Source organism: Pipra filicauda, unplaced genomic scaffold (genome assembly GCF_003945595.2).
Source record: "Pipra filicauda isolate LSUMZ 115617 unplaced genomic scaffold, ASM394559v2 scaffold141_size4267151_pilon, whole genome shotgun sequence".
NCBI lineage: Eukaryota > Metazoa > Chordata > Aves > Passeriformes > Pipridae > Pipra > Pipra filicauda.
The window spans coordinates 1,107,504-1,132,754 of NW_024103896.1; the positions used below are offsets into that span (position 1 = coordinate 1,107,504).

The window sequence follows — 25,251 nt, forward strand, 5'->3', positions numbered from 1 at the left end:
GCCATTTTTCGTCTCAATACAATAAATCCCTGTGGAAGCTAAAAAGTTAAAGAGTCCTGTCCAAAACAGGACCACATATGACTGCAAGGGAAAAGATGTCACTGAAAAATCATCATGTACCAAAAATTAAGTTAATTTCTACAGATGCTGTTTAATGGGACCATTGACTACAAATTGCACAAAAGTGCTTAGATGGTTCTGTATTATGAGATGATGGCAAAAGAAGTGAGGGATAAGCTTCTTACATGACAATGTCATTAGAGCAGATAACAATTTACGTGAGGTGAAAGTTTGGCTGAATGAGTATAGATGTTATTTAAAAAAAAAATTCTAGGCATAGAGATGCAACAAGATACTATTTGTTTGCTTTGTAGCCTTGCTAGAAAATAATTTTGATGCATGTAGGATAAAAAACGTTGACTCTTCAGAGAAAGTCATTGTTCTTTTGATGGATTAATCTTCATTTATCAATAAATCAGTTCCAAAAAGGATCATTTGAAGCTCATTATTTTAATCCAATAAGCTACAAAACTTTAGATTGAGAGGTTACTGACTGGTTTAAGTCCTTCAATTTTCCCTAAATAATTTAGTTTTGGTATCTTTTTGGACAAACTTGATATTATGATTAATTAAACTTCAAATACTGTGAAATGATTAAATAATATCTTATGAAACTCAATGAAAGGTATTACTGAAAGATTTTGATAAATTGTTGCTAAAACATTCCATCTGTATAATGAATTTATATTCTCTAAAGCCCTGATAACAATTTGCGTGCAGTACTAGTGTTGTTGGTTTGAATTTTCCCCTCAACTTGAATTTAATTAAAATATGGATTGATTGATTGATTGATATAAAATGTTTGGCTGCAGTAACTAAGCGCATGTATTCAAGCCTATTAGCATGCATCACGCATCATGCAACCTGTCTACCAGGTTTGTCTACGAAAGGAACTTCTGGTTCTTTTGAGAGACAACTCTGATATGAACTAGAATTGTAATTAATTTGATAAACAGAAGACTAGGACATGCACCCTCCTTCCAAGGTCCACCAAGACATGAGCCAATCTGCCACTATGGAAACACCTGTATGAATTACAAGGAATGGTATTTAGACTCGTATCCTGAATGTTGATGTAGACTAGTAAAAGAGATGGGATTTCATCTGACTGAGAGCTGCGTTTACTTACAAATATTTTTTAATAACTGACTGAAATTTAAGGTAGATGTCTATTAAAATATATAAACACAAGGTTCTTTTAACTTGCTGTATTTTTGATTATAGCATTCTTTACTGAACTTTTGTATAGATAAATCCCTATGTACAAAAATCCTGTACAATGGTTTGTCCAACATTTCAGAAAAATTCTCTCTGGGACAACGGAAATAAACACACTGGTAATATTTTGCTATCAGTCTAATCTTCCCTTGAGCCAGTATAACGATTTGTATATCATTCTGTCAAAAATGTCATTTTAACTCACCAGCTGCAATTACATATGGTTGCTTAATTAGAATAAGCTTTTTTAAAAAAAGTAAAATATTATGTTGCACTTGAAAAACAATAAATTGTGAGTTTGGGTCTAAACCAATTTTGCTTGCTAAAATTGTGCTATTAAGCAAGCAATATGCTGATTATTTTTTTTTAAAGGAAAAAATGGCATGCTTAATAATATACAATTAATTTTAGCCATTATACAAATGGGAAAATGTCAAACAATAAACTGGCACCCTTTTAAAAATATTCAGGACAATGTGATGCAATGTCAAGATAGCATGACCAATATCACAGAACTGATTTTCAAGAATACATTATGTTTGTAGTTCAAAGTAGCCACTACAGTAACAACACAAAATATTTTTCATATTTCATTTTTTAGCATATATACAGAAGTCTTTATACATATATTGTCTTAATCTAAAAGCTGTTATGAAATTCAAGTTCTTCATAATTTCTTAATATCAAGACCAAGGAATCTTGCAGGTGAAAAAAAACTTCTTGTATGTAAGATTTGACAATTAAAACAGATATCTGAGTCTGGAAAGGTGTATGGCTCTGTAACATTCAGCAATCTGTCCAAGTTCCAGGCAAACACACATGGAAAAGACTCTGTAAAAAATGATGGAAAGCAAAAAGACAGTATTTCATCAATACACTGTAAATATTTCTGAATCTCCTTTCCTCTCCTCCATTAATTTAACCTTTCAAGGACTCAAAAAAGTCTTGCTTCAAGTTTATTCCAAATTAGCCAAAATGAAAAGTTTGGGGTTTAAATTATAGATATTACCTGCTTTGATTATTGTTAACTTTAAGGTGAAAATCTTGATTCAGAAAGTTTTAGATACTTTATTCCATTTTCATTATCTCAGGCCAAAACCTGGAATCCCATTAATTAACAGGGATTATGGGAACTAGTCACTACATGATTAGTCATTGCCTGTAATGACATAGGGCTGTACAACCCCTCTCAAGTGTTTCTGTAGAAAGATAAATTTTTCCTTCCTTGCAAGGTACATTTTCATCAGGACGTTATGCCTGTGTTGACTAGAGCTACTCTATTCCTCTGGGGTTAACGGTGCCGAGCACACATTTCATGCTCAATAATTAATAAAATTTCTGCATGGTAGCATGAGATTACATTTGAAATAGGGATTGTTGACAGCTCTCCATTGTGAAGGCAACAAATTGGCTTTGCATTGCATTTAAAAAAACCCAAAGATACTCTGAGATATCTTTAGTTAGTTAAACCTTTTACTGAAAAAGGGAAAAAAATCTTATGTCTAAGTGTAAAAACCAATCTCTGATTGCTGGGATTTTATTTTTTTTTTAAAGGACAGATTGTCTGAAACAACTACTTTTTGCTCTTGCAAGCTCTTGTTTTGTGAAGACTCTCAGCTTGTGTAGTATGGACATTTCAACAGAATCTGTGCATAAACACCCACATTCTAACCATAAGGCTATTTCTCCAGGGTTGGAGAATGTCTTTGGCCAAACTATTCACAAATGTAGGCTATGGCACACCTCCTAGGTCTGTCCTGCCAGCATCCTCCTGATAGGGGATGTACAACAATATGGAATGCACTCCTGACGGAGGTATCCAAGACCTTCTGCAGGAAAGAGCAGAGGTAGGAGAGGCCATGAGCACAGCTGGGTCTCACCCTAACATGAAGTCAGGACAACCAGGATACCAGCACCTGGGTCTAATGTGAAGGCACAGTCTAATAAAACCCATATCTAAAGACTCTCATCTCTTGTGAGTACAGAGACACAAAAAAAAAAAACAAAAACAAAAACAAAAAAAAAAACAAACTGATCTGTACCTACACACGTATAAAAACTGGGTTTTACAGCATTTTAGCGACTCACTATAGATCTCATTCAGGATGATGATTCCCACATTCCCTTTTTATTTCTCATAGTATCCATTAATTTTGGTGTACCGGACAAATTTTGTTGGAAGGTGAAGGCAAAGAGAAGGCAAACAAAAGGTGTTCAAACATGAGCAGTCACGTTCGTGTTTCCTGCCATGTATCACATGCACATTGAATTCACAAAAAGCCAAGGCAGTACAGACATGGTTTCTCAGCCCAGGAATAAGTTTCCTTCTCTTTACTGATCCTCTCTGGAGAGTCCAGAGCGCTGCTGCGTAAGATGTGGCAAATGGACAAGATATGCAGTACTGAATTACTGGGAATTACTTCCAAAATTTCCTGTCACTGATCAACACTTACAAAACATATTTATCAACACTTACAAAACATTTATCATTAAGCTTTTTTCTTAAGACAGCTTCCTCCTGTGCAAAAAAATGACACAGCCTAAAATGTCCCACCAAAAGATCCAAAAAAATCCCCAAAATGACCCAAAATATTTTAAATCCTTCAACAGAATTTAGTAGTTGCATTTCTGCACAGAATCAAAGTCTTCTTTCTCTTTTCTAACCAATATATAGTCCTGGAATTGACAATGAGAAAATAACTCTGTTCTTACACACTGTAGTGTTTTATGCCTCCTCCATACACTAGCCAAAATACCCAATTAATTTTAACATGAGTATTTTTTATGTAAATTGCAATGAAATGTCTGGGTTTTTTTCCTCTCAATAGATTGGCTCTTTTAAATCAATCCTTATTTTTAACAACCTGGAAAGGGACATTTCTCTAATGCAAGACATTCTGAGGCAAAATCATTTTCTTTGTCTGTTCTGAAAGCTGAAAATAATTTTACCCAGAACCCTTGGGGTACCTTTACAGAATGATCATCTAAAAAATTTTGCAGCTTCCTTTCAACAGTTAGATGCACTTTAAACACTAGGAGGATTGATTAAAGTTTTGTGACTATTTTCATAATTGTGTGGATATTTAGCACAATGAATGGCAGTGAAGCAGTTACTATGGTTCAAGACTTAGAGGCATTATGTGACAACATACTATTTCTGATGGTGTAATTTGCTCTTGAGTGGATGGAAAAACTTGAGAGATTCATGGTAATCTCTCTGCAGACTTTCAAGGCAGTGAAATTTATACTAATGTGAAATGGACAATTTGGGAATTTCTTTATCTGGGTCACATCCATCCTAACCAGGGGTTCTTCAGGATGGAGTTACCAAAGACACTTACCTCTTATTTCTTTTTGTTGGGTGCATGTGAGAATTCAGTTTATTGTGAGTATTTATAGTCTTCAAATTCTTTCTCCTGCTTTTTCTCCTTCTGCTTTGCTAGGCAAAATATTTCTTTTGGTTATTTGGTTTAAACATTACTGTGTTTCCTTCCTGTTCTTCTGAAACTCTACTTTCTTTGATGTCTAACACTTTCACATCAGCTTTCTTTCTTTTTTTTTTCCCGTGAAGTTTCTATGTACTCTTTTCTCTTTGCTCTTTCTCTCTGGCTACCCCAATTTAATTTGTATGGTCCATTTTGACTTCCTTTGTATTTTTCAGTGAATTTATCTACTATCTAAGCCCATCCACTCTTTCTTCTGCTCTAGGAATCGGCTTCCATTTAATACGTATGTGTCCTGTGCAAGTTTCATACCTACCTGGGAGCACTACATATACCACACTCTGGATTGCCTTAAAACCTTGGTAGCCAGTCTACAAAATTCCTGTTGTTCCTCCTCTCAGTAAGATTGTAATTAGTAAATGAAAGGACTTTGCACTGAACACATCTCATTTTACTGTCTCTGGTTCACTAAGCTTCTTCATCAGTTATTTATGCAATATACACTGCATCTGAGGGTCTACTACGACTGCACCCAATATTTAGTCTCACTTTCTGTGCACTCAGGTTATTTCTCTTTTACAGGATAGTTCTCTTCAAGGTACTTTTGCTATCTAGAGCAGGTTAATGAATGAGTAACAAATAAGTAATTTATTCTGTAATTTTAGCGGTGTTAAATGCACAAGGTCCCCTACAGAATTTGGAAATGGGATATCACAAACTCTTTGAGAAGACATCTGCAGGTATTTTGCCCAAATTTTCTTAAAGCATTTAAACACCTAGCACAAGAATTTGTACTACTAGGGTGAAGTTCACTATTGGGAAGAGAGCCTGTATAAGACCACTTCAATGCTCACATCCCAATGTAACAATGGCCAGGTCTTATCATGGTATCCTATCCAGAGATTAATTAGATCCTCAACTATTAAACTCTTTGTCCAAGTGAATTTTTCATCCAAGTGTGAGCTATGGTATTTAAAAATGCATAGTGCTGCACTGAGCTCTTGGATTAGGATTGATTTCTCTTAATTTTATGTCTACATCTCAGCAAGGCATCTAACTTCTGTTTATTGCTAATGAAGAGAGGAAGGCCCATTCACAACTTGAACTGTGAGCCCACCCAAATTTTACCTAAGCAATGAACTACACTGGTGCTTGATTTGAAAAGTAGAACAAGTCAAGTGTTCCAAAGATGTAGGACCAGAGAAAAATATTAAGTTAGGATTGAGAATGTGGCCACCAGCTGATTTCTCACTGATCCTTTATTTAAGTGTAGTTTCCCTTAAACCACTTAGACTATACATATTGGTCTAACTTCAAAAAATATTAAAGATAAAATGTAAGCAGTTATTTATTCTGTAGATTTTTTTCAGCTCCACCTATACATCTATATTTAAAGAAAATGGTGAGCACCTGTCCTGCATAACCCTGTTTGCTTTAACACCGGTCTGGGGTTTTATGCAGCTATTCCACCACTCCCACAGCTGCTTTACACTATTCCCCACCACTGCCACAGTAACATTCATGTGCATGGCCCTTTGCACAGCAGCTGTCACAGAAAGCTGAGCACGCAATCACTTCTCTCTGTTTGCTCCTGTTGTTGTCGTGATTTATTAGGTACAAAGGCAGGAGACTGGCTCCCCCGCACAAGTCGGAAATAGAGTGTTTCACCCCAAAAGGGAGTATGGGGAATGGTGGGAGAGCTACAATGACCAGGTAAGCAAACAGCAAGTGGCCTTAGGGCAGTGTGATATGTCTGTGAACAGGAGGAGCAGCCCTGGACAATGCCAGGCCACATCCTCTGTCTCTAATTTCTGTGTATCCAATAAAGTATGTTTAGAAAAGAAAAGAAAAAAGAAAACGTGTTGCCACTGCTGATTTCTGTGTTCCATCTGACCGCCAAAAAAGCCCTGCACCATGTTCATTCAAGTGATCTCAACCACATGTCCTGTGTGATGTTGTTGTAATTCGGTGCTTTGGGGAGGAGAAATCTCACAGCTGACTCATTAAGCCAGTCAGGCAGCTGAAGAGAATCAGTTTTCAAACCTGGAGTAAGGGTAGTCCTCCTGTATATTTGGGATTACATTAAGTCTAATCAAAAGAACTTTTAAAAAGGGCAGAGAACAACTGATTGATGAAAACATTTTCAATATGAAAATGTTGGTTCTTCTCTATCAAAATATTGTTGGAAAGTGTTTTACAGTAGTTTTAAGGAAAGGTTTCAAACTCATTTAAAATAAAGTTTAGAATATCTTTTTCATAACTTGCTCCATTTAACTTAACTTATATACTTACTTTTTTTTTGACCATTATATATTGCATGTCATTAAACACCAATGTTAAAATTTAACGAATATCAAATGCTACATTTTTTCAATGTTACTGGGATTATCAGTTTCAATATAGCCATTTTGATGTTTCTCTACTGAAATATTTTTAACTATTTAATTCTGTGAAGTACCTGGAAATTTCAGCTATTCATCTCATTTTGAGTGCAGAATGATTTCCAAAAGCTGAACTCTCCCCTAGCACAGAAAATTCATTTATCCAGACATCTCTATTCATAAATGAATAAGCTGCATATGTCACAGATGATTATAAATCTTTCATTAAACAATACTCTTAATAAGCACTGTATCTGTTACATTCTGTGAGATGTTAGAACCATTTTACCATTTATTAAAAGAGCTACTCATTCCTTATTGACCCCTGTAAGATATTTATAAATGTAACCTTAAAGCACAGTATGACCAAATTACACCTTCACTTTTCCCAAGTGTTAGTTACATCACAGGTGAATTTTATCATTGCAGGAGGGTGTTCTGTGAAACACTTCACAGTGTTATGTTCCCCTTGGGTGCAGCATTCACACATATACATAAGGCCAGCAACTCTAACGCCACACAGCACACACCTGGGGGCTCCTGCAGTTTAAATAACATTAGATACATTAATTGCTGAGTGTAGTACACAATGTATATTTTTTGTCAGTTGGAATTTTTTCTTGTCCATGTGTTGTCTGGGTTTTTTTTCCTTACATTGCATTGCCTTCAGTAATAGTTATTCTTCATTTAAAAGCAATCTGCAATCATATAATGGATTTTTGAAGAGCAGAAAAGTACATGTAAATGTCAAACAACTGTATTTTGTTGTACAGTATTCAGTTCTGCTTTGCCGGCCATATATATACCCTTGAAAAACTTCTTTTTTATATCTTCACAGTGAAGAATCTGTTTGCATTCCAGACTGTAATCGATCTGAGTCAAGTAGAGAGGACAAAAAGGTTCCTGTCAAAGAGGATGCCCTAACAGTCAAAAAGACTGGAAACTGTGTCAGTCTAATAGTTCCACAGCAAGACTGTCAGCTGCAAGACCTACTCAAACAGTTAAGAACACCTGCTGCTTAACAGAGAGTGCAATTGCATTTGATGGCTGTGTTTTGTTGTCTCCAGCCACAGTGTCCTGGCCAGTGGTCCTTGTCAAATTTTGTGAGCTCAGTAGAGTTGTCACTGTATGGCCTGGGAATCTTCCAGACATTGCAGAACAGAATGTAGGTGCCATTCTTTTGTCTCAGTAAGTATCGGACCAGGGCTAAGAAGTCACTGAGATGAAGAGCAGATGGAAAAAAACAGATGCAGGGGTCTGACCATTTGTATATGATGAGAAAACCTCATCATCTCACAGGAAAAAGAGTTCCCATGATACTGACCAAATCTCACCTACATCATTTCAATCTAAATAATGCTGTGCAATTCATACTGGGCAGTATTGTGGACCTCATGTCCTCAAATCCCTCAGCAAAATTATATTTCTGTTCTAATCCTAGCATGCATATTTTCCACATCAGAGCCTAACTATCTCTTTATATTAGTCTTACAAGTGCCACGGAATTTCTCAAGATGAAAAGTGTCATAAAAATAGCAGTAGTGGGTACACTATGTGATGCCTTGTAAGGCTATTTCTCATTAAGGGGCATTTAGGCATCCTGCATCACCCATGACCATCATTCACATGTATGATAAAATCTATTGTAGAATGGAATGTTTATGAGTCTTTCAAAAAGCAGGCATCACAGCATCATTTCTTTTGCTTATCTTGCATCATATTTGCATTTCTGATCTGATTAAATGCAAAAAATGAGAAACTAATTAATAATTCACAGGAGTAATTTTCCTGCTGATAAGTCCCATGTGCAAAAATACTTCTGTTATTATTTATCAGGCATGTCAAACATCTAAAATTCCTCTTTGCAGAGGATAGAAATCAAATCAACCCTTGACTCTGGAGATACAACTGGGAGAGTTAAATCTTTTTTTTTTTTTGCCTGTGTGTGTGTATGTGTGTGTGTGCGTGTGTGTGTGTGTGTTTGTTGGTGTTTTTTTTTTCTTGTGCACTGCTTCTATTCCTGATTTCAGAGTCAGATAAGGTGATGGTTTCTACTTTTCCCAGTTTCCATTTCATACCTTTAGCAAGGAAAACAATGAAAAATCTTGTTGACTAACCAACGTTGAAAACACTTTAAAGCATCAGGAAGCAGAACTCACAGTTCAAGAGATGCTGTTGTCCCTCCATCCTGTGAATAGAATGCTCCAGTGTATGTGCTCAGAGATGTTTGAAATGGCATTTTTCAGAAAAAAAGTGAAACCCAGCACTAGCTGCCTTAATGAACAATTGCAATGAGGTCACAGTAATAGAGGAAAGATGTTACATCTGATACCAGGATAATTTTTGTATTTTGGGTGATGATAATAGGTGTACCAGAAATGTTTCATTCAGATACAAGACACTTCGTTTCCTGTTCTAATCAGGCATATTGCTGAAGCAGCTGCCAGCATTACCATTGCTGGTGGCTGTGCCGGAAAGTCATTGGCAAAGGTTCTGTCCATCAACACTCTCTCAATTTCTAGTTTCATTTATACTTATATATTAAAGTTATTTATATAAATGTCAGTTGAGATTTTCACGAGGAAAAGAGGTATCAACAAATTACAGTTTGTGGAGAAATATAAATAATTGCTTTTGTTGACAACAGAAAACTAGTCTGAAAAATAATTGTAAAATATATTGCTCTAGAACTCGGTACAGGACAAAATTAATTTTTGCCTTGTGTCATTCCTCTTTTTTGTTTGTTATAATTTATCTCCATAGAAAAAGCAATATGAGAATAATTTAAGCTAAGTAATTTGAGTGATACAGCACTAGCAGGTTATTTGTGTGTGGCAGAATTAACTTTCATCCAGGGAAACAATTACATACACGTATAGAGGTTTCCTAAAATGAGAGAAATAGCAATGATATAAAATAGCATTACAGTGATAGAATTGACCTAATTTAGACACCTTTGGTTCTATATTCAGTTTTAGCCAGTCATCCAGGTTATCCTATAGTCCTGGGAGAAACTATGACTTACTTGTTCATACAGGTATACTGGAGTTCACCACTTCAATCACTTATTTTATTTCAGTGCTTTAAGCATGTTGCAAAGCATTTTCATTCTCCCAAGGATGAACTTGTGTCACTACAAGCAAAAGGAATAATGAACTGAGGTTGCAAGTGACAAGATGAAAGAAAATACATATGTGCCCCTGCTTGCATGCATCACACACACACACACACACAGACTGTCCCTTGTGAAGAGTCAATTTTTAATTAAATCAACAGATAGCACACAAATCCTTTTCAGGCAGAGTAATTATATCATTGACTCTTTAATAAGAGGAGTCTCAATTATATCTTTGAGTCTTTCAGCAGAGGAGTCTGACAGCAGAAGAGCTTCTTACCGTTTACTTTGAATAACAGGAGATCTCTTTTAGGAAGCTGTATGGGCTGATCCAAGTACAGAAGTTTATTCTGCTTACCACTGCCAGCTGGTTCTGGGGGTAACATGGAAAGACTTCTCCCTTAAAGATAGGAGAAGTCTGCACAGTGTTGAAGCAACATCTTAACTATGTCATCTTAAGAAACAAGAGATTGTTTCAAGCTTGAATGTAACATTGAAACATCTAAGCTTAAATTTGACACCAATTTTAGCTCCATAATATTTAGATCAGTGTTCTGAAATTCAAAATTTCATTCAGGGACTTATAAATTTAAGAATTTGAAATAATTCTTTTATTATAGTCATGTGAGGACAGATTGCAAACAGATCCTACAGGCCTCCAACAATTTATTGTCGGGTGTCTGTTTTCAGGCGTATCATTCCAAATCTGCAGTCAGATTCTGACATTGGTATGTGAGGAAGAACAAAAATTATGTAAAATTTTTGTATTAATCTGTAATGATTACCCTTGTATTCCAGATTCCACTGATGAATAACACTATGTCACTATGCATTCTGAGCTCTCTTAAAAACTAATGAATTCCATATTTTAAACTGATTTTCCTATTTCAGTTAAAGATATTAACAAGAGAATAAGTGACTTATTTTCAATTTACATATGCTTTCAGTAACTCTCCCTAATACAAGTCCCTAGGCTCTCATCATCAGAATTAATTTTAGCAACTGCAGGTAATTAATGAGAATGGCACCCTTGCTAAATTATGAGTGTTTTAAGCTGCTGTGCCTGTACTCCTCTTCCTGTTTTTCATTTCTTCTGCATTTTGAAGGACCTCACAAAATACATTTGCTTTACTAGCATCTGACTAAAAAAATGCTGATGGCAGAGCTATGCACCATCTCATAGGTAATCATACCAGAGAGGAAAAAAATACTACTACAGTGTACTACTACATGTAGTAATACAAAATTACTACTACAGCAGCCAAAACAAAAGACAAAGTGATCTATTCTATACAGTTAAAAATCCTACATGTGTAAAGGGAGGAGAATATTTTTTTTACACCTAAGTGGATAAAAAGCAGTCAATATCTCTTATGAATACAAAACAAAGCCCTAAAGACAAGTGTATCTAAAAAGATTAAGTAAGGGAAGAAAATGAGAAACAATACTAATTGCAATTCTGTCATCAAGTGGACAACTGTAGGAGAAATATTTAAAGTATCAGATACTTCAAAAGCTCTCATTTCTTATACATATTATATCATGGTAGGTGTAGCAGGCTGGGAAAATGCCAGGAAAAATCAAAATCAAAGCACCTTTTAATAAAGACACTGAAGAAACAAATAGTGTGATTTTTTTCTAAGGAAACCCCTCTTGTGCATAAAGCTGAACCTAATTAACCTTTAGTGAAAGAAATAAAAAAAAAAGTGCTGCAAAAAGTTTTGTTTTATCAAAAAAATTTTCCTAACATTTTAGTGTCACTGATAGGAGTTTACTGCTCTCTGCTCTGCTCTGCTCTGCTCTATTCTGTGTAATGTGCCAGCAGAAAAGGAGAGCAGGGAAGAAAAATGGGCGTGCAGGCAATCTTTGCACTGGAATTCCTTTGGGAGTTCAAAAGTGTAATTCTTCTGTTCTGAAATGAAGGAGCCAAAACCTTTCTAAAGAAAACTAGAATTTCACTGACCTAAAGTTTCCCATCATTGAAGACTCAGGACAGAGCTGGGCATAGTGAATGTAAACAATTCCATTACTAGACATCCTGGTCCTAGCCATGTCTAGTCATCCTAGTCTCTGATCCATTTTTATTTCTCTATTTTTAAATTGCGTGCATCACAGTCGTTTCCAGTTAACCTGACAGAGTAGCAACATGTGGTTAGAGCAGGATCCTTAAGTATTATCACTGCAATTTATCCATAACCGTTTCATACCAACAGAAGAAAACAAGAGGTGCTCCTTTCACAGAGGTGATAAATGATTGCACACTTCAGTTCAGTGTTGACTCCATAGTAAGTAGGTGCAACATGATAAAGTGGATGATACACTTCCGACACAACAATCTACTATCGCTGGGCAGACTATTAGGATTTTATCTATAGATTCATTCCTTACTAATAAATCATAGAATCATAAAGGTTGGAAAACACCTCTGAGACCACTGAATGCAACTGTTAATCCAGCATCACCGTGTTCACTACTAACCCATTTTCCCGAGTGCCACATCCACACATGTTTTGAACACTTCCAGGGATGTTGATTCTACTACTTCCTTGGGCAACCTGACCACCATTTCAGTGAATGGTACTTGTTTCCGATTCAGTTTTTAATATCAAGGAATTTGCAATGAATAATGGTCAAGTCTTTCAGGTTTTTGCACAAAATTTATATCAAACAGCCACTGGGTCTCCTTCAGAGCCCTAAGATCTCCATGAGAGCTTGATTATGCTTGCACATAGTGCAAAGGTGGTGAACAAATGCTTCAACCAAGACTGACCCAAAACCAAACTGAGATTCAGGGAGGTTGGTGTCTTGCTCCACTGAAGATTTAACAGTCAACTGCCTTTGCCAAGGGCTGGACACAACCTCTGGTTTCATCCTTTTCCTTTCCCCAGGCTCTTCAGTCTCATAGCTCTCCTTAGTGATTGTCTCTTTAACTGTGACCAGGGGAGGAAGTAATATGTTACCTTCACAAGCTCTTAAAATCTCACCTTCAGTCAATGAAAATGTCTATGTGCATTTAGTGCTCATTTACACACCTAAAGCCATACGATTTGAAACATCTCTACTAAGTCAGTGCTTGAAGTCAGGAGGGGTGCTAGAATATACCTCTTTCTTTGGGCAAACATTTCTATTTGCTAGTCCTTCATGTTAATGGCATTTATTTCACCACTGTGGCAGGCATGTCTGTCACAGATCCCTCTAAGACCTCACCAAGAGGACATCTGGTACTGGAACTAGGCCATCTCTTTCTGCCTAATCAAAGTTACAAGTGCCAGATCAGTCTGCCTCCTGGTCCAGCTCAAATTCAGCTGCAGCTGGGACAAGGTCCCCATCATACCAGACCTAGAGGCAATATCTCATCTACCAAATGATCCAGATTCTGCTCCTGCTGCTGGCATTGAGTTCCCACTGAGCTCAGGACTGAGCATGACCAAGGAGCCTCAACACCCATCAAGTATATGTTCCTGGGAGAGAAGCATACAATTCTCAGAGGGAACAGTTTTCCTCTTCAAGACATTAATGTCAGCTCCTGTTCGGTCCAGGACCACATTCATAGAAATCCAAAGAACCAGAGTGAGCAGTGCTACAAATCAGAATTGCTTTTCCTTCTTGCTCTGATTTTGGTACAGCAGAAGGAAGGGATTGTCTCAACTGCAAGTTACAAGCCACTGGCTGTTTTACTTGACATTTTGGGGGTAGGGGCCTTACAGTCAACGTCCAAGATCCAGATAATATCCTGGTGGCCACTGCAGCAAAGGGATGAACCCTTATGCACTTATACGGATCATCTCCCTGTCTACCCTCTCCTAAAGTACTCATTGGTTTACATTGTGTTTGTCTACTGGAGTCTGTCATGCTGCTTTTGAAGGGGAAAGCTGTTGGCATATGTTGTGTTACACGATCCATCGTAATTCCATGTAATGTAATCACGGATGTAAACCCAGAAAAAGGTTTTGTTTACACTCAGCACACAACTTTTTTTTTAGATGACTGTAAGAACTATTAAACTGATAGTTTGAGGCAAGCCTCCACATGAAGGCTGATATAAAGTCATCTGTTTTTAGTAAACTGTGTGCTTTGCAAACTGTTACGCTGCAGGCTAATATGAGTATATCTATTGCAGACTTAAAAAGCAAACAAAACCCAAATTTGTGATAATCTACCAGGGTTTCCAACGTTGCTGTCTTTTCAAAAATCCTCAGTGACTATAGCAAATGTTTTGGAAACCAAAGTGAATTGTCTGAAAATCTACTGCATTTTGTATATAAATCATGTTTATTTGTATGTGGAGACTGTTTTTCCTGTTGATGTCACTTCACAGTCATTGTCTGTTTCAGCTAAAAAATATTTCTAATGGTCTTCCTTAATTCCAAGAACTATAGGTTGATATATGTGCAAACACCGGCTCATCAGCCTGAGGAAAATGTAAACGGAAAGGACACATTTCATACTATGTGTTTATAAGTGCTACTGCTGCCTTTTTTTAAGTAGCAAGAGGAGAAAAATAAGCAACTTTGATAAAGAGTAGAGTATGATGATATCTGAAAAGAATTTACCATAAGAGGATTCATTTTTCAGAAAAGTGGAGCAAAATATTTATTGCTGTCTTGCAACTCAGGTCACAATGAGGAGCTGCTTGTGTAGTTTGTCCAGTATTTTTTTCCTACTAGGAACATAGTTTCATTCTCTGAGCTGACCTGCAACTAAAAAAAAGTAAATTATTTCTTTAATCTAGTGGCAGCTAATTTACCAAGTACCTCAAAGAAGAAGTCACACATCAGAAGCATCTCTCCACCTACAGCCAGTATAGCCCCTTTCTGTGTATTACTCTAGTACTTCCAAGCAGTGGGATATAAAGAGATGGTTTTTTCCCCCAGCCATAACAGACTGGGGGAAAGACTCCATCTTTCAATCTACAATCCCTACCCCATACCAGGAATCCATGCCCCAAAATTACATCAAGCTCCTTACCATTGAATTCTCCCAGGCCAGCCTACATCCTTGCCCCCAGCTAATCCAGGTCTCTCACTTATTCTTTTCAAGCACTTAATTATCTTTCACTCCTCCCTACATCCGTCGGTACCACAGCCTCTCTGATACCAATCCAACAGAAGGGAAACCATCAAGCTGCTCCTTCCTTCAGGATGGACATTGCCTATGTCTCAAGGGCCACAGCAGAGGGGTCAGCAGTGGCCATGAACTAGCACAGAACAGATCATGGCTGGACGCACAAATGGCCTGTGAAATGAGCTGGCACACTGCTTGTTGTCCTGGGACATATAAGTATAAATTATAGATATAAATATATTGCAATTGACATATATAGATATATATGAAATTGCAGTCGACTTCATGATGAATATAAGCTCTGAGATACAATATACCCATGGTATAGGTACAGTGATTATATTTTTAACTTTGATGCAAGTTACCATCCTATTTCTGTTTACAGCTCTAATGGGAAATCAGTTTCCTGGGCCCAGAATGAGAAAAGTAGCCGAGGAGCACACCTTTGGCAGCGGTTGTCAGTCCATATCAACAAAAAAGAGAACCCCAACCAAACTGCAGTGATCAAGCCTTTTTCTAAAAGCACAGATAGTAGCCGACCCAGTAGCAGCGCTACATTTCCTGAGGCTAGTGCCAAAACACTTTACGACGTTTCAGAAGCCGAAGAGCAATACCCAGCTCAGTACCGACCACAGACTCCCTCACCTATCAGCACTTTGAGCCACAGAACTGCCTCCGTTAGCCGAACAGAAGACGACGTCCCTACCTTCCAGTCAGAACCTCCTCAGCGAAGTAGCTCCTCTCAAGGCTCCCTCATGGAGCAGATCAGTAGTGTGGTTACTCGTTTTACAGCCAATATCAGTGAGCTGAACTCTATGATGCTTTCAACAGCTACTCCAGGGACAATGGTGGCTGCTCCTCTCTGCTCTTCATACCTGATTCCACGTGAGATCCAGCTCCCTACAACAATGACCACGCTTGCAGAGATCCAACCACTTCCTGCCATTGAAGTCAATGGCGCTTCACAGTCTGGTAGGAAACCTTCAAATGACAGTGTCAAAGAAGGCACTTCAGAGACACCATCAGCCAAGCAAGACCTGGAGGAGTTGGTAGCTTTAACTCCTCCTTCTCCTTTTAGAGACTCCGTTGATTCTGGAAGTGCATCTCCCAGCTCTCCAGTTTCCGAATCAGCTCTCTGTATCCCATCCTCTCCCAAATATGACACACTCCTCATCAGAGATTATACTCAAAGTTCTTCTTCGCTGTGAATGTAGTTCAACACAACATTGAATCTCAACAGCTACAAGGAAGTAGTGAGGGAATAGCCAAGCCTTCAAGACCTCCAGTGTTTACGCAGATAGAGTGAGAGGCATTGGGTCATCTTGTGAGGAACGGAGGGGAAGAAGAAGAATTATTTGAGGAGTGTAAACACCAGATTAATTATGCTGATTTAAAGACAAAATGACTTGTGGCAGATTATCGTGGCCTTAAAAAAACATGGGCTTTTCAGAAACACTGAATCTACTTTTGAGGGCTTATAAGGAGTCTGTTAATCCAGTTACATACCAAGTGCTTTGCTTTAGTATTACAATGAACTGTGTGTACAATATATGGGGCAGGGTGGGAGGGAAACTAGATTGTAAACAACTGTACAATGGTTTGTTTGTTTACTCAGATTCCTTACCCAGAAGTCAACCTTGATCTTTTATCAAGAATAGAAGACCAAACATTGAATGTACATTTTCTAACAGACTCAAATCTGGGACCAACCTGTCAAGCTTTCTTTCTTTTTTTTTCTATGAAGATCTCAACAAGTAGTAATGTATGTTCAATAACTATGAAACTTTTTGCTGAAGAATATTGTGTCCGTGATACCTTACACTTGGATAACACTAAGCTGAGGCTCTGCAGTGAGTGACTGCAATATGGAGGGCTTTACAAGTGACTTCTCTACCTACACATTTGTTTATGAAATTCTCTTCTATCGGTATCAAAAATTCAATTTGTTAACATTGGATTCACCTTCACAACAACAAAACCCAAGGAAGATTTCCTGACTATTTCACCATGTTGCCAACTAATAATGAAGTAGCAAAAAATATTTTCTGGAGTACTGTTTTGTAATTCCCTTATCAGGGCAAGTTGTTGAGATGAATATTCTCTTTCTAGCAGCACTACTGAGCTATATTATAGCTGCACTCCTTACTGAAACTAATACATTTTTACGGATGTTCTTATGCTAACACTACCAGTTAAAATACTTATTCGGATTCCCATAATCTTTGCTTGTAAGGAACAGTTAACACTCTAAGGATTTTCTCCATACTTTGAATGACAGAATTCTAGGAGACCAATTTGGATTATGATGAACGCTTACTGTCAGTGGAAAGGTTGTCGTAATCACAATTAATATATATAGGGAAAAAAAGACCCATGTCAAAGTCTGCTTAGAGGTGATTTAGCTACTCTTTAATAAGCAAAAATTTTGAACTTTATTTAGCTGCTGATACATTGCAGCTATGAACTGTGACAAAAAAAAGTACTTTCAAAGCAATACAGAGTAAAGGTTGAAACAGAGAAGAGTTAATGAGATATGAATGAACAGTCTTTGTTTCTTAACAACTCACAGAATGAGCAAGGGGATTCCTCATATTTTTTTCCTATATCAAGGTAGTACAGTTTAGTGCACTTCATACTGTCACAGCACTTTTTTAATACAGGCAGGGAAGAGTTTTAAAAGTTTGAATAGTAGCTAAATAATTTTTGATAGGTATAGTTACATAGAACTTTTAAGTCGGACCCTAAACGCACACTGTATTGGCTCTCTTCTTCATGACATAGCTGTCCTCAGGTGCCAAACTTTTATGAGTTTGTTTTATTTTATTTAAGGGTAGTATGAAGTGGTGCGTGATGTACTTCAATTCAAAGTTGAATTGATGTAGCCTTATACAGAAGACAGCTTCAAGGAAGGGAGCCTTGAAATAAGGCTGCTATGCTTCATTTTCAAAACCTTTTAGATCTTATTTCTTCAAAGATAATGAATATTTTGTAATCAAAATTCATACCTCCTTTTCCTCCCCCATGCCCAAAATAATAAATATTTGATCAAACAAGCAAAACATGAAAGCACATTCACATACTTTAGCAAAGATCATTTTCTATTCCTTTGGGATGCTTGTTTCACTATTATGTGCTGTACTCCAATTTATTGCCCAACAACATTTAAAATAGAAAAGTAATAGATAACTGAATCCAAACCAGCACCTCAGAGAGATACTCAGTGACGCTGTGCATCCTGAGCAAGACGGTATTATCCAGTTTCAGTCTGGGCATGCTTATTTTGCCAGGTACAGTTGTTTATTAGCTATGCCTATAGCATGAACAGGCAGGTCATGAAACAGCTCTACTCCAGAAGGCAAATTGATACACTTAGTCATGACTGTAGGTCCTTGTTGCTTATATGTAGCTTTTGCCTCCTCACATGACAGCTTAGCACAGACTGAGTTCTGTGCAGCTGTATGGTTTCCCGACTAGAGCTCAGTTCTGCCCTCTTGGTTCACAGTACTAGCATGTCTCATCATCCCCTAGCTGCCCATGTCTTTATGAGAAAGAATCTTCTGTCACTGGTTACAACCTACACTTAAGGGAAGAGCATGTCCATTCAGTCTGTGACACAAATTCTCATTTAGGGAGACTAGACCACTTAATTGTTGTTCGTGGAAGATTTATATAACAATATATGTCTCCCATCAGTGCAATATTGTTTTGATATAAACAGAGTGTACTGAGATAGTTAATGTTAATTTTAAATGGATTCTATTCCTACCTGTTCTCTTATACCTTAAACTGTAGACCAATGTCCTTACAAGAACATTCTCCATCTTGATCTTTCCCTAGTATTTTAGGTCCCCATTTATGTAGTCTTTTTTTATAGTGGTGGACAATTAATATTAATGTATTCCTGCTCAAATCAGTGGATTTCACTGCACCATGAAATAATCAGCAGTGGAAGTAAGGATTATACAGACAAACAAAAAACCCTTTTCTTAAATACAAGATTAATAAAAAGGAGTAAGAAATAGAAACTGTCAAACTCAGCATAAATATACCTCTTCTGCTTCGAAACTGCAATTCTGAACCATCCTGGTCATACTTATTGCTCAGAGCTTCCTGACAACTTTTGTATATATTGCCAAGATGATATAGGTATACACATGCACCATGTGCCGCCAAACACACACATCCCTCAATCTAGCACCTGAATGCATGTTTTAAAGGACTAAAACCCTAATGCTACACAACCCAAATTTTAAACATTTTATTCACTCTCATTTTGGGAGTAGTCATGTATCTTTTGCATATCTATCAACCACAGCAGAAATTTTAGTTGCACAAGGAACCATGGATGGACCTTGTTGAGATTGTACCCTCTTGGAGTCAGTCTATTTTTAATGAAAAATAGAACAGTCTTAATGGCATTTAAATAAGGTAGAATAAATCTAATTGTGCAACCTGGAATACACCAATGTCACCTTCTATGAGGTGTTTGGATTTCAACAAAAGGAGAAAAGGGATTTTGGAAAAGAAGGTGGCAAAGGTGTAATGCCTGTAGTAATAATTCAAAGGAGCCCAGAGGGAGATTGGCAAGACTGGAAAGTTCTTTGAGAGAAGTCAGTGGGTTTGACATAAGAGAAAAGAAAATTATGAATGATAGACATCAGGATTTCATTATGCTGTTTGTATGCTGGTCTCTGTTTAGGACATCAAGATATAACGGCAGGGTCTTTCAGGCATAAATGCAAAAGTTACAATCACGAATACTTTCCATTCTAGCTAAAGAATGTGCAAGTACCAACCGAATGGCTTGAATTTGCCTTCCAATTTAGTGCTGCTGCCAGAAAGGGAATCAAAGGAGTTGAAATTTTAAAGGAGTTGTCATTCTTGACCACAGGGACCTCAAAAAATCATTTATTTCTTTTATGCTTGAGGCCAACCCTGAAGAGTGAAGGTGTAACCACCTCTGGATCTGTGCTTTTGAAATAAAGTCAATCATTCTGGTAGCCCAGTTGGGAAAAAAAATCTTTGCAATACTGAAGAAGAACTGTATTTTTAAATTGGGTCTGAAGAATAATTGCATGACTTTGGAGATGTGCTTCCTTGTACTTCTATCTGAACATTTGGTGCCTAGACTCATACAGATACTTTAGACCACATATTTTTAGACCACAGTCCACAAATCACTTGCTGATGTTTCATAGGAGCCTAGTTGATCACAAGGTCCCGGTTTCTTCCATTGATTCCCAGCTACAAAAGTGAGTTAGAAGCTAAATGCTAATTAAAAAGTAACTGTTAAAAGATTTAAAAGCAAAAAAAAAAAGTTGTGTTAGTTTGCTTGGATGTTTATTCAGTTGCTGTGTTTGCAAAAGGAAAACTTTTTATCAAAACTGGAGAATAGGATCTCCAAAGAGAGCAAACGAGAAGGCCAATCCATGATTCTGGCTCTGGATAATAGCAGAGTTCCCCTGGGAATGTATTCATTAGAGTGTGTGAGACCAAAACTGAAAAACAGCATAGCTCTGGGTGTAAGCTCTGTAAAGGAAAGTGTGCAACCTTGCTATTCTGCTTAATACATCATTTACGAAGTGAGAGGAAAAAAGATGACAGAAATAGCACGCAAAAAAGTCAGTTCCTTAGGGAAATTAGAGCACTATGCTCAGGATTAATAATGTGACCATGACTTTTTTAGTGTATTGGAGACCAGTGTCAGGGCTAACCCTAAAAAAAAAGGAGTTTGGGGTCTAAAGTTAGGATTTCATTAGAACTTAATACCTACATTTAAAACTCAACTTTAAAACCACTATTCAACTACCACCTTACTCGGGCATCAAGCATTGTATGCCTGCATATGCTTAGAAGTACCCTCATCTTCACACATCTAAGAATCTTTGTACATAATTCATGCTAAAATCCATCAGGAATGCAGAAAACAGTGGTTCCTTGGTTAAATCCCTGTATATCCCATGAGTGAGTACACAGAATGCACAGTACTTAGACATCAGGATCATACTCCCTACAAAATGAAGTAGAAATCTTCCTTTGTTTTAAGGTTAAGGATCTGGTTATGCTGCTGTTTTTATGACACCTTTAAGGTTAGAATAGTCAGGCAGAATGCAAGTGACCTGAATTCAGGCCCTACCATTGCCAGAGGTGATGAAATCTTCCTCCTGGCTGGAAAGTGCTCTAATGACTCAGTTTTGAGATATTCCCTGTTCATCTCACTAAGGTCATTTTACAGAACAGAAAAAAACTCAAGAGCCTTGCATTAGAAAAGGAACAGCTACTGTGCAACCTGATCGGACATACACTTGGTATAATTAAAGATCATATATGACCTTTTAATATAAAATTCTTTAAAAATTTCTGCAACAGAGACCAGGTGAGTATTTTACCTCTGAAGAAGTGGAGACAACCTTTTGTCTGTGCTATGTATTGACTAGAAAAAATGTTAAATGCTTCCCTGAACAGTGTTTTAGTGACAGGAGGGGAGGATGTGCCCTTACATAACGCTGTGTCTGCAACCATCTTGTCTTCCATCTGGTGTTCTTATACCCTTCCATGGAAAGGAGAGACTGAGTCTTCTTGGATAGGTGAAGGAATTAAACTTGGGGTTCCCACTTCTCTGAGACTGCAGAAAAAGGGACCCATTTCATTTTCCTCCAGCCATCTTATACAAAGGAAACTCATCTTTAAAACAAAAAGTATAACAGTGTCCAAAAATTGGTCCCAATGGAAAATTAGCGTTTTCTGCTCATTGCATTTCCATACCGACTCAAGTAGGATAATCCTGGGCATCTCTTTCCTTGTTGCATTGTTTTTATGGGCACCTAACTCTCCTCAAAAACTCCATAGCAAGGCTAGACATTTAACAAAGGGTTCTGATTCCCATACTAGAGCCAAAAAACTATGTATTACACTGTATAACTAAGGGCTGAAGTCCTTTGCTGGCATTGGCTCCTAATCTATTGAGGTCAATGGACTCACTACAGATGAACATCCATGTAAAGGAAATCAAAGTTTGATAGTAGCCAATGAAGTCTAGATTTTGGCTACTTGTTCTGCAGAGAATGATAATGAGAGGATGTTCTTCCCACTTTCTTTTGAATCAAACAGCAGATGGATTTTATTAGGTTCATTCCTGGAAATAAGCTTGGCGAATAGTACCTTCCTACTATACTTCTTTATCATTGCTACTCTATCTGGTACCCCAATGGGAAAATCATACTCTAACTTAACATATGTATTAAAGGACGTGAGAGAACATGTCCAAAAGAAAGAAACAGGTCACAGTTTTCTGGCAGTTTCATGAATCTCATAAAAAGAAGTCAATATTCTTCATGAACAAGAAAATCATTCATCTGCTACCCATTCCATTGGGCACTTCACTTGGTAAAAACTTCAGTTGAGTCACCCAAATTCACTTTTTTTGCAGTGGTTTATTATTATATCCTCTATTCAAACCTCTGCAATTGCCACTTAAAATTTTATACTGTGAAAAGGAAAAGAGATACAGACCAGTGAAGCATAAAGGTAAGTAAAAAATTCATCTGAGTGATTAATTGGTATATTTAACTGGTTTTGTCTTATCTGAGTAATGACAGTACTAACAGATAACAATCATTAAGTCACTCTGATCTGCCAAATGGGAACAAATATACTATGTATATTACATGTAATAATAGGATTATATGGCAGCTGCTGGTGGTATTTGTAATTAGAAATCTATATAGAATATAGATGTTTTAGAGAGACGGTGCCAATTACAAAAGATCTGTGTGGGCTATAAGTGCTTGTAATTTTTTTTTTTTTAATTTGCTAATAACTTATGAAGAACCGGTTTCAAACATTCTGTGAGCATTTGTTCTTTTTTATGTTGTTGCTGCTTATACTATTAAAAATAGAGAATGTAAAGTTATTATTTTGATGTGAACTGAAAATGATTTTCATAAAATTTAACATTTTTATCAGCTTTGATTTTGCTTTCTACCTGTACAAATGTAATTTATTTTAGCATTTAAGAATACACTTGCTTGTTTCTCAATTGTCTACATCATGTTATAGTTGGTGTTTTTGAACAGTATTAAAAAAAAATCTGTGATATGACTGAAAACTGGACTTCTTTTTCTCTGACATACTTACAGCTATATTTTCAGTGTATTCTTCTGCAAACCAGGTGTGCCTATACACAAACTCTTCAATTATAATCTTTCTCTCTCTCTGTTATTTTAAAGGATTAATGTAACACTAATGATATCATGGTTACATATCCCCCTAGTATAATTTGCTCTTTCTCTTTTGAAGCAAACACAATCTCATGGATGAGGCGTATATGGATTTTCAGGTTGAGAGGAGATAGCATAATAATCTAGTCTTGAACAAGAGAAAACAAAGCTGTTCAACTGAGAATTCATATACCAAAACATTCTTTTTATAGATATTGTAGAAAAGCACTTTACTCCTATCATTAGGTTCTCATCTGATCTTGAATTGAAAAAAAAAAATCTGAGAAAATTTTCTATATCCTTGAATAATTGGTTTCTAGTGCTCTGCCATTGTAACCTCTAGGAATCAATGCCTTATCTCAAGTCTGGCTACATTCTGTTTCCAGTCAATAGATTTTGTTTTACTTTCCCCACTAGAAGGAAAAAAAATCTCACAAACAAACAAAATCTCCCTCACCCAAAAAAGACAACCAAAAAAACAACCAAAAAAACCCCACCAAACCAAAAACAAAACCAGCAAAAATCCAAAATCAAACAAACGAGAAAACACACACACGCACAGGAAAAAAACAAAACAAAACAAACCCCACTAACTTTCTTGTTTGGAAATTCTCTCCATCCCATTCCAAAATCTGGGATTTGGAATAGTCTTAATATTTTTACATAGACTGGCATGAATTTGGAATAATTGCATTGCATGCAGTGAAAAGCAGTATGTCAACTGCAGCACTCAGATAAAAGATTATCATACACATTATCTTCTAAACACATTTCTAGAGAGACTGCTGAATTGGTTTATTTGTTGTTGACAAATTAAGGGGAATAATTTATAACACAATGGTAGGTGAAGTGCTCATCTTCAGCTAAAAACAATGTGAATTCACATCATGTCTTTAAACCACCTAAAAGTCTACATCCCAAAGTAAATCCACAGCAGTTGTGCAGAAATCCACAGCAGTTGTTTCAGTGAAATACACTGCTTTAGGTGAAGAATGTTTTAGCAAAAAAAGCATTGCAATCATATTACATATTGGAGAGAAAGATTTTGAAAACAATGTGCAACATCTTTTTCCATTGCAGGATATTTTTAAAGCAGTCTCTGAAATGCTATATCAGATTTGTTCAGTTTGCAAGAAAAATTAATTTATTCCATTCTCCATGTCCACCTCTCAGTTGTATTTCTGCTGAATTTCTGTTATTGCTACAGTATGATGACCTTCAGAAACTAATAAACTGATAAACCCCATTCCAGATTAAATCACAAATCAGTGTTTATATAAAAGGAAAGGGGTTCAGTTCCATAATACGCCTTCAGAAATATCAGGGCCGTTAGTGGTAAGAAAAGCAAAAGCTCAATTTCTGAAAAAGTTTGGAGTGTAAATTCTCTGCCTATGTGGAGCTTGATCTTTCTTTCCTATTTGGTCCATAAATGCTATCTGACAGCAGAGAAGCCTTACTGCCAATATTGCCCTCCTTAGCTGAATTAATACATGGACTGGGTGCTCTTTTCCTTCTCTCATCCTCCTTCTGCTTTCAGCAGGGACAAACATTGGGAAAAGGGCTGGAATTTTAAGAACTGCCAATCTTCCTTTGTGTCTGTTTGGGGGCTATCTAATAAAATTGTTTTCCTATTGTATTAGTTTAAGACCAAATTGCAGAGGAGTGCATGAGACATTTATTATGACAAAAGATTTAGATGAGCTGCTTTCTTTCACATATACAGAGACATTTGTGATTTATTTACACTTTTT

General features: G+C 36.9%; 1 protein-coding gene across 5 annotated transcripts in view; it reads left to right on the forward strand.

Moving 5' to 3' along the window:
- The window catches only part of GRM5 (glutamate metabotropic receptor 5), a 246,112-nt gene extending 222,734 nt beyond the window's left edge, over window positions 1–23,378 (forward strand). For 3 of the 5 annotated variants that reach the window (XM_027744597.2, XM_027744599.2, XM_039378599.1), the window contains 3 exons: window positions 6,336–6,434; window positions 7,941–8,102; window positions 15,667–23,378. In XM_027744597.2, the coding sequence (XP_027600398.1) occupies window positions 6,336–6,434; window positions 7,941–8,102; window positions 15,667–16,489 (1,084 nt within the window). In that variant the 3' untranslated portion in view covers window positions 16,490–23,378. The remainder of the gene's footprint in view (window positions 1–6,335; window positions 6,435–7,940; window positions 8,103–15,666) is intronic. The other 2 variants (XM_039378600.1, XM_039378601.1) reach the window with 2 other exon arrangements.
- The last annotated feature ends 1,873 nt before the right edge of the window (window positions 23,379–25,251 follow it).